The sequence below is a fragment of the Eriocheir sinensis genome, chromosome 30 (assembly GCF_024679095.1).
Source record: "Eriocheir sinensis breed Jianghai 21 chromosome 30, ASM2467909v1, whole genome shotgun sequence".
NCBI lineage: Eukaryota > Metazoa > Arthropoda > Malacostraca > Decapoda > Varunidae > Eriocheir > Eriocheir sinensis.
The window spans coordinates 1,359,926-1,369,925 of NC_066538.1; the positions used below are offsets into that span (position 1 = coordinate 1,359,926).

A 10,000-nucleotide genomic window follows, 5' to 3' on the forward strand; every position below is an offset into this window, starting at 1 on the left:
TTTGTGTTTTAATGATCTTTTACGCGTGTTATAGACCATGGTTTGTGTTTTAATGATCTTTTACGCGTGTTATAGTCCATGGTTTGTGTTTTAATAATCTTTTGGGCGTGTTATAGACCATGGTTTGTGTTTTAATGATCTTTTACGCGTGTTATAGTCCATGGTTTGTGTTTTAATGATCTTTTAGGCGTGTTATAGTCCATGGTTTGTGTTTTAATAATCTTTTACGCGTGTTATAGACCATGGTTTGTGTTTTAATGATCTTTTACGCGTGTTATAGTCCATGGTTTGTGTTTTAATAATCTTTTACGCGTGTTATAGTCCATGGTTTGTGTTTTAATGATCTTTTACGCGTGTTATAGACCATGGTTTGTGTTTTAATGATCTTTTACGCGTGTTATAGTCCATGGTTTGTGTTTTAATAATCTTTTACGCGTGTTATAGTCCATGGTTTGTGTTTTAATAATCTTTTACGCGTGTTATAGTCCATGGTTTGTGTTTTAATGATCTTTTACGCGTGTTATAGACCATGGTTTGTGTTTTAATGATCTTTTGGGTGTGTTATAGTCCATGGTTTGTGTTTTAATGATCTTTTGGGCGTGTTATAGTCCATGGTTTGTGTTTTAATGATCTTTTGGGTGTGTTATAGTCCATGGTTTGTGTTTTAATGATCTTTTGGGTGTGTTATAGTCCATGGTTTGTGTTTTAATGATCTTTTGGGCGTGTTATAGTCCATGATTTGTGTTTTAATAATCTTTTGGGCGTGTTATAGACCATGGTTTGTGTTTTAATGATCTTTTGGGAGTGTTATAGTCCATGGTTTGTGTTTTAATGATCTTTTGGGCGTGTTATAGACCATGGTTTGTGTTTTAATAATCTTTTGGGCGTGTTATAGTCCATGGTTTGTGTTTTAATAATCTTTTGGGCGTGTTATAGACCATGGATTGTGTTTTAATAATCTTTTGGGCGTGTTATAGTCCATGGTTTGTGTTTTAATGATCTTTTACGCGTGTTATAGTCCATGGTTTGTGTTTTAATAATCTTTTGGGCGTGTTATAGTCCATGGTTTGTGTTTTAATGATCTTTTACGCGTGTTATAGTCCATGGTTTGTGTTTTAATAATCTTTTGGGCGTGTTATAGTCCATGGTTTGTGTTTTAATGATCTTTTACGCGTGTTATAGTCCATGGTTTGTGTTTTAATAATCTTTTACGCGTGTTATAGTCCATGGTTTGTGTTTTAATAATCTTTTGGGCGTGTTATAGTCCATGGTTTCTGTTTTAATAATCTTTTACGCGTGTTATAGTCCATGGTTTGTGTTTTCTTCATTGGTTAGGTGGTATTTTCTTTCATGGCTGACCTCGACATTTTTCCTTCCACCTCACACCCGCGTTGATATATAAGTGTGTTCTCATATCCAACGCCTATTTTATCATATCCCAATAACCTAATTCAGTATTCGACGTTTGTACCTTCATAAACGTATCTAATTAAAATGTGAGAGAGATAGAAACGAAGTGATTGACTGGTTTATTGTTGGAAAAGTACACAGCAAAGAAAAAGGGAGGAAGTTGGGGTAAAAAATAATAGAAGAAGAAGAAGAAGAAAAAGAAGTGAAATAAATGTGTTTTCTCATATCCCACACTTATTCTAACACATCCCAGTAACCTAATTCATTCATCGACTCCTGTGCCTGTGAAAACGTATATAATTAAACGCTAGTACGATAAAAGAACGATAGAAAAGAGGAAAAGTATAGCGTTGACGAGCATGCATCGATCCAGCACCCAGACATTGTTTCCGCGCCAACAGGTGTTTCACGTGCTATATAAATAACACACACTACGTCTTCTCTGTGTCTACGAGGAGGAGGAGGAGGAGGAGGAGGAGAGATGAAGAAAGATAGATAGCTAGAAGAGGAAATTGGCAGTGGTATACTTGGCTTTGGAATATATATAGCTCTCGTAGAAGGACAAACTTAACCTCAAAATCACCTAACCTATCCAGAAATCACTAAAACGAAGATATGTTAAGAACTACCTCTGAAAACTTGGTAAAAAGGAGTGGCTGGTGGAATACTCGACTCAGAAGTGAATTAGAGTTCATAGAAGGACATAATTAACTTCAAAATCGCTATTCTAACCTATTCAGAAATCACTAAAACGAAGGTATATTAAGAACTACCTCTGAAAACTTGTTAAAAAGGAGTGGCTGGTGGAATACTCGACTCAGAAGTGAATTAGAGTTCATAGAAGGACGTGATTAACTTCAAAATCGCTATTATAAACTATCCAAAAACCACTTAAACGAAGATAATGTTAAGAACTACCTCTGAAAACTTGGTAAAAAGGAGTGGCTGGTGGAATACTCGACTCAGAAGTGAATTAGAGTTCATAGAAGGACATAATTAACTTCAAAATCGCTATTCTAACCTATCCAAAAACCACTTAAACGAAGATAATATTAAGAACTACCTCAGAAAACTTGTTAAAAAGGAGTGGCTGGTGGAATACTCGACTCAGAAGTGAATTAGAGTTCATAGAAGGACGTGATTATCTTCAAAATCGCTATTCTAACCTATCCAGAAATCACTAAAACGAAGATATGTTAAGAACTACCTCTGAAAACCTGATAGAAAGGAGTCGCTGGTGGAATACTCGGCTTAGAAATAAAATATCTCTCGTAAAGGACAAGATTAACTTCGAAATCGTCGTGTTACCTGTCCATAAACCACTAAAACGAAGATAATATTAAGAACTACCTCTGAAAACTTGGTAAAAAGGAGTCGCTGGTGGAATACTCGGCTTAGAAATAAAATATCTCTCGTAAAGGACAAGATTAACTTCGAAATCGTCGTGTTACCTGTCCATAAACCACTAAAACGAAGATATATATTAAAAACTACCTCTGAAAACCTGATAGAAAGGAGTCGCTGGTGGAATACTCGGCTTAGAAATAAAATATCTCTCGTAAAGGACAAGATTAACTTCGAAATCGTCGTGTTACCTGTCCATAAACCACTAAAACGAAGATAATATTAAGAACTAACTCTGAAAACTTGGTAAAAGGAGTCGCTGGTGGAATACTTTAGAAATAAAATATCTCTCGTAAAGGTCAAGATTAACTTCGAAATCGTCGTTACCTGTCCATAAACCACTAAAACGAAGATATATATTAAAAACTACCTCTGAAAACCTGATAGAAAGGATTCGCTGATGGAATACTCGGCTTAGAAATAAAATATCTCTCGTAAAGGTCAAGATTAACTTCGAAATCGTCGTGTAACCTATCCAAAAACCACTTAAACGAAGATAATATTAAGAACTACCTCAGAAAACTTGTTAAAAAGGAGTCGCTGGTGGAATACTCGGCTTAGAAATAAAATATCTCTCGTAAAGGACAAGATTAACCTCGAAATCGTCGTGTAACCTGTCCATAAACCACTAAAACGAAGATATATATTAAAAACTATCTTTGAAAACCTGATAGAAGGAATCTCGATCTGGTGGAATACTCGGCTTAGAAATAAAATCTCTCTCGTAAAAGGACAAGATTAACCTCAAAATGACCTTCTAACCTATCCAGAAATCACTAAAACGAAGATATATTAAAAACTACCTTTGAAAACCTGATACAAGGGAGTCGCTGGTGGAATGCTCGACTCAGAAAGAAAATATATCTCGTAGAAGGACAAGATTAACCTCATGATCACCTAACCTATCCAGAAATCACTGAAACGAAGATAATATTAAAAACCACCTTTGAAAACAAATCACTGAAACGAAGATAATATTAAAAACCACCTTTGAAAACCTGATGGAAGGAGTCTCTGATGGAATACTCGACTCAGAAATGAAATAGCTCTCGTAGAAGGCCAAGATTAACCTCGAAATCGTCATGTAACTTATCCGGAAAGCAGTAAAACGAAGATATATAAAAAGATAAGATTAGATTAACCTCGAAATCGCAATGTAACCTATCCGAAAAGCACAAAACCGAGGATATTGAGACGAGAATCATAAAAATGAGAACTATATACCTTTGAAAACTATGGAAGAAAGAGGTATAGAGGAAAGTCACACCATTGGAAGAACAAGATGGACCTCGATACGCCTTCTAACCAACGCAAAACGAATATATAGCAACGAAAAGAATAAATATCAAGAACCACTGAGCTGAAAAATGAGAAATATACCTTTGAAAACCATGAAAGAAAGAGCTATGGAGGAAAGTCTCACCATTAGAAGAACAGGATGAACCTCGATATGCCTTCTAACCAACCAAAAATGAACATTTACCAACGAAAAACCCTTGCTGAGCTGAAAAATGAGAAATATACCTTTGAAAACCATGAAAGAAAGAGCTATGGAGGAAAGTCACACCATTATAAGAACAGGATGAACCTCGATACGCCTTCTAACCAACCAAAAAATTAACATATACCAACGAAAAACCACTGAGCTGAAAAATGAGAAATATACCTTTGAAAACCATGAAAGAAAGAGCTATGGAGGAAAGTCACACCATTATAAGAACAGGATGAACCTCGATATGCCTTCTAACCAACCAAAAAATTAACATATACCAACGAAAAACCACTGAGCTGAAAAATGAGAAATATACCTTTGAAAACCATGAAAGAAAGAGCTATAGAGGAAAGTCTCACCATTAGAAGAACAGGATGAACCTCGATATGCCTTCTAACCAACCAAAAATGAACATTTACCAACGAAAAACCACTGAGCTGAAAAATGAGAAATATACCTTTGAAAACCATGAAAGAAAGAGCTATGGAGGAAAGTCACACCATTATAAGAACAGGATGAACCTCGATACGCCTTCTAACCAACCAAAAAATTAACAGATACCAACCAAAAATGAACATTTACCAACGAAAAACCACTGAGCTGAAAAATGAGAAATATACCTTTGAAAACCATGAAAGAAAGAGCTATGGAGGAAAGTCACACCATTATAAGAACAGGATGAACCTCGATATGCCTCCTAGCTAACCAAAAATTAACATATAGCTACCAACGAAAAACCACTGAGCTGAAAAATGAGAAATATACCTTTGAAAACCATGGAAGAAAGAGCTATGGAGGAAAGTCACACCATTAGAAGAGCAGGATGAACCTCGATATGCCTTCTAGCTAACCAACAATGAACATATACCGACAAAAAACATAAAAATCAAGAATAATCGTTGAAAAAATGCGAAAAAATGGAGCCGGTGTTGAGTCCAAGTTCTCATAACCTTAACATCAACCCCGATATCTCTGCTCTAACCAATCCACCACAACCCAGAACGACCATACAGCAACCCAAAGCCTCAATCTCAAGCACCACCTTTGAAAAACCGCGAAAAAACAGCCGCTGTGGAATATTTTGTGGGTTTTCTAGGAGACGCATGCGCAGAGAGGCCGCCAGCAGACGACTCCCTCCCAGCCACATCCCGGGCGGCTTGTGAGGGAGAGTAACGTTCCTGTCTGGTCCCTCCGTAAGCCTTTATAAACTAGTGCATTTCTACTAATCTACACTTCTGACTATGTTCTCCGTCACACCTAGATTGGCCCTGTAAGTTGTCCTTCACTGTAGCTTCTTGATATAACCGTAAGGCATGGGGAAGGGGGGGAAATATGGCTGGGAAGACGAGGAATGGCTTGACGGCGTTGTAATTATTGTGCTTTATAACTGAACTGCGCTTTTGTCAGTGGTCTCCTTCACACATAGGTCACTCCTGTATGTTCTCCTTCTCTGTAGCTTCTTGATATGACCCTAAGACATGTGGATATGGGTGAAATATGGGTGAGAAATGGATGAACTCACTTGACGGTTCTCACTGCCTTCAAAAAAAATGTGCTTTCCACCTTATTTACGGTTTTGTCAGTGGTCTCCTTCACACCTAGGTCACTCCTGTATGTTCTCCTTCACTGTAGCTTCTTGATATGACCCTAAGACATGTGGATATGGGTGAAATATGGGTGAGAAATGGATGAACTCACTTGACGGTTCTCACTCCCTTCATAAAAAATTGTGCTTTCCACCTTATTTACGCTTTTGTCAGTGGTCTCCTTCACACCTAGGTCACTCCTGTATGTTCTCCTTCACTGTAGCTTCCTGATATGACCCTAAGAAATGTGGATATGGGTGAAATATGGGTGAGAAATGGATGAACTCACTTGACGGTTCTCACTGCCTTCAAAAAAAATGTGCTTTCCACCTTATTTACGGTTTGGTCAGTGGTCTCCTTCACACCTAGGTCACTCCTGTATGTTCTCCTTCACTGTAGCTTCCTGATATGACCCAAAGACATGTGGATATAGAAATGGATGAACTCACTTGACGGTTCTCAGTGCCTTAAAAAAAAATGTGCTTTCCACCTTATTTACGGTTTGGTCAGTGGTCTCCTTCACACCTAGGTCACTCCTGTATGTTCTCCTTCACTGTAGCTTCTCGATATGACCCTGAGACATGTGGATATGGGTGAAATGTGGGTGGAAAATGGATCACTTCACAGGTCGGTTCTCACTCCCTTCATAAAAAATTGTGCTTTCCTATCAATTTACACTTCTGTCTATCATCTCCTTCACCTCTAACCTAACCTGATAAATCCTCAAGCCTTCTATCTTCTAAACCATCCTTAAGACATGTGGATATGGATGAAATGTGGGTGGAAAATGGATGACTTCACAGGTCGGTTCTCAGTCCCTTCAAAAAAAATTGTGCTTTCCTACTTATTTTTATACCAATCTACGCGTCTGTCAATGATCTCCTTTACCTCTAACCTAACCTGATAAATCCTCAAGCCTTCTATCTGCTAAACCATCCTTAAGACATGCTAAAACCGGAGATACTGAGGTTTATATCGAGTGCTGTCTCCTCCATTCACGAGTTTACTTTCATCATGGTGGAGAGGGAGAGAGAGAGAAAAGTATATTAGTATGCATCAATGGCCATGCTGCAACGCGCTGGCCATGCTGATCTGTGGTGAAGTAACCCTTGAGGCCCCTGACAGCATTACAGAGTGCTTAGAAGTGCTTGAAAAAGAGTTAGAGAGGAATATATATCAGCTTGCATATCTGTATTTACTCCTCTCTCTCTCTCTCTCTCTCTCTCTCTCTCTCTCCCTCTCTCTCCTCTGCTCTCTTTCTCCCCCTCTCTCTCCCTCTCTTCCTCTCCCTCTCCTCTCACACCGGCCGGCTTCTCATTGCCATCAGCTGCTCTCTCTCTCTCTCTCTCTCTCTCTCTCTCTCTCTCTCTCTCTCTCTCTCTCTGTGACCTTTTGTTCTTCAATGTCCACAAATTTAGCTTCCAACATTTTTTTTTTCCCTCTGTCTGGCCGTTCTCTCGCTCTCTCTCTCTCTCTCTCTCTCTCTCTCTTTGTTTATTTCGTTTTGTTTTCTTTCTTCATCTTGTTCGTGTTTCTTTTCTTCTTTAACAAACTCGTAATAATTTCTTTGTTTTTTTATTATTATCTCCTGTGTGCATTTCGTCATATCCGCTAACACACACACACACACACACACACACACACACACACACAGGCACACACGTTGTCAAGTCAGCTGTTTCACGTATCAAATGGCTGTTTTTATTATTATTATTATTATTATTATTATTATTATTATTATTATTATTATTATTATTATTATTATTATTATATTTATTCCTCTATTCTTTCATTTCTTTATCTATCTGTTTCTCGTATTTGTATATATTTCCCTTTATTTTCCTTTTTAACTTTATTTTTCTTTATTTTTACATTTGCGTGCGTGTGTGTTGAGTGCAGTGATATAGCGTTGCGTGCATGGTGGTGGTGATGAGGGTGGTGGTGGTGGTGATGGTGGTGGTGGTGGTGGTGATGAGGGTGGTGGTGGTGGTGATGAGGGTGGTGGTGGTGGTGGTGGTGGTAATTTGCATGCCATTATGTATCTTTATCTTATTTCTTCCTGATTCTTCCTTTCTTGTCTGAGATGAAGACGTTATCAAGTTCATTATCTTGTCCTCTGTGTGTGTGTGTGTGTGTGTGTGTGTGTGTGTGTGTGTGTGTGTGTGTGATTCAAACTGTGCTCTCTCTCTCTCTCTCTCTCTCTCTCTCTCTCTCTCTCTCTCTCTCTCAAGCACAGTTAATCAGAATGCTGACGTACTGAGAGAGAGAGAGAGAGAGAGAGAGAGAGAGAGAGAGAGAGAGAGAGAGAGAGAGAGAGAGAGAGAGAGAGAGTCTACATTCTTTGGGGGAACTTTAAATCCCGTTCGTTCGTTTGTTTGTTTGATTTGTTTGTTTTGCTTAAACTTCCACGTGTTTTGAAAGCTTGTGTTGTTGTTGGTGGTGGTGGTGGTCGTGGTGGTGGTGATGTCATCGGTGACGTGGTGATGTTATGCATGTATTAAGTGGTGGTGGTGGTGGTGGTGGTGGTGAAAGCTGTGGTACTGGTGATATTGGTTGTGGTGGTGGTGGTGATGACTAACAATACCAGAAGCAATGAAGGTGGTGATATTACTGGTGGTGATGATGGTGATGAAGGCAAAATTGGTGGTGACCGGATGGAGAAAGAGATGACTGGTGATGATAAGGGTGGATAAGGAGGTGCTTGGAGGGGGCAGAAGTGGTGGTGGTGGTGATGATGATAGGGGTGGTGGTGGTGGTGGTGGTGTTGAAGGGGGTGGTGGTGCTGGTATTGATCTGAGCGGCCTAGTGAGTGAAGGAGAAGACAGAGAAGAAACAGGGTCACGAGAGAGAGAGAGAGAGAGAGAGAGAGAGAGAGAGAGAGAGAGAGAGAGAGAGAGAGAGAGAGAGAGAGAGAGAGATACTGTTAACACGAATCACTGTAAATATTGACTGTCAATATTATCTCATTTAAAATTTTAGTGAGAGAGAGAGAGAGAGAGAGAGAGAGAGAGAGAGAGAGAGAGAGAGAGAGAGAGAGAGATTTTTTTCTCATTGTCATTCACGAAGGATAATTGTCAGATGATTATGTCTTTGAGAGAACGGGAAGGTAGATGAAGGGAAGGGAAGGGAAGGGAAAGGGAAGGGAAGGGAAGAGAAGGAGGGATAAAGGAAAGGAAGGTCAGGATAGGAAAAAAACAAGGGTAAGGAATGGGGAAGAGAAAGGAAAAGGAAGGGGAAGATAAGGTAAGGTCAGGTAAGGTTAAGATGAAGGAAAGGGAAAGGAAGAGAAGGCAAGGGGAAGGTAAGGTAGGTCAGGTAAGGTTAAGGTGAAGGAAAGGGAAAGAAGAAGGAAAAAGGTAAGGTAAGGTCAGGTAAGGTTAAGGTGAAGGAAAGGGAAAGAAAAAGGAAGGAAAAGGGAAGGTAAGGTAAAGTAAGGGAAGGTCTTTAAGGTGAAGGAAAGTGAAGGAAAAAAAAGGAAGAGAAGGAAAGGGAAAGAAAAAGGAAGGAAAAGGGAAGGTAAGGTAAAGTAAGGGAAGGTCTTTAAGGTGAAGGAAAGTGAAGGGAAAAGGAAGGAAAAAAGGGAAGGCAAGGTATAGATGGGAAAGGAAAAAAGGGAAGAGAAAGAAAGGGAAAGAAAGAAAAAGAGAACGTGAATCAAAAATCAATAGGAGAAAGGAAGGGAAGGAAAGGGAAATTCTGGAATGAGGATTAAGTGAAGAGGATGCTGGAGGAAGGAGAGGAGAGGAACAGGGAAGGAGAAGGAATGATAAAGAAGGAAAGAGGAGAGAATTAGGAAAGAAGAAAGAAACTCAGGCAGAGGAGAGGATGGAGACAGGATGCTGGGAAAGAGAGGAGGAGGAGAATTAGAGGAGAAAGATGCTGAAGAAGAGGAGAGGATGGAGACAGGATGCTGGGAAAGAGGAGGAGGAGAATTAGAGGAGAAAGATGCTGAGGAAGGGAGATGATGGTTAGAAGAGAAGGGATACTAGAAGAGAAGATGATAATAGGAGGAGGAGAAAGGATGCTGGGAAAGAGGAGAGGAGGAGAATTAGAGGAGAAAGATACTGAGGAAAGGGAGATGATAATTAGAAGAGAAGATGAGAAAAGG

The 10,000-nt window shown here is 39.3% G+C and overlaps 1 protein-coding gene across 4 annotated transcripts in view; it reads left to right on the forward strand.

Moving 5' to 3' along the window:
* The window catches only part of LOC127005410 (NADP-dependent malic enzyme-like), a 47,140-nt gene that overhangs the window by 1,073 nt on the left and 36,067 nt on the right, over positions 1–10,000 (forward strand). For 2 of the 4 annotated variants that reach the window (XM_050874227.1, XM_050874230.1), the window contains exon 1: positions 5,411–5,576. The exons of 1 other annotated variant lie outside the window; for it this stretch is intronic. In XM_050874227.1, coding sequence (XP_050730184.1) covers positions 5,548–5,576 — 29 coding nt within the window. In that variant the 5' untranslated portion in view covers positions 5,411–5,547. Of the gene's footprint in view, positions 1–5,410; positions 5,577–10,000 lie in introns of those variants that run through there. One more of the 4 variants, XM_050874233.1, reaches the window with a different exon arrangement.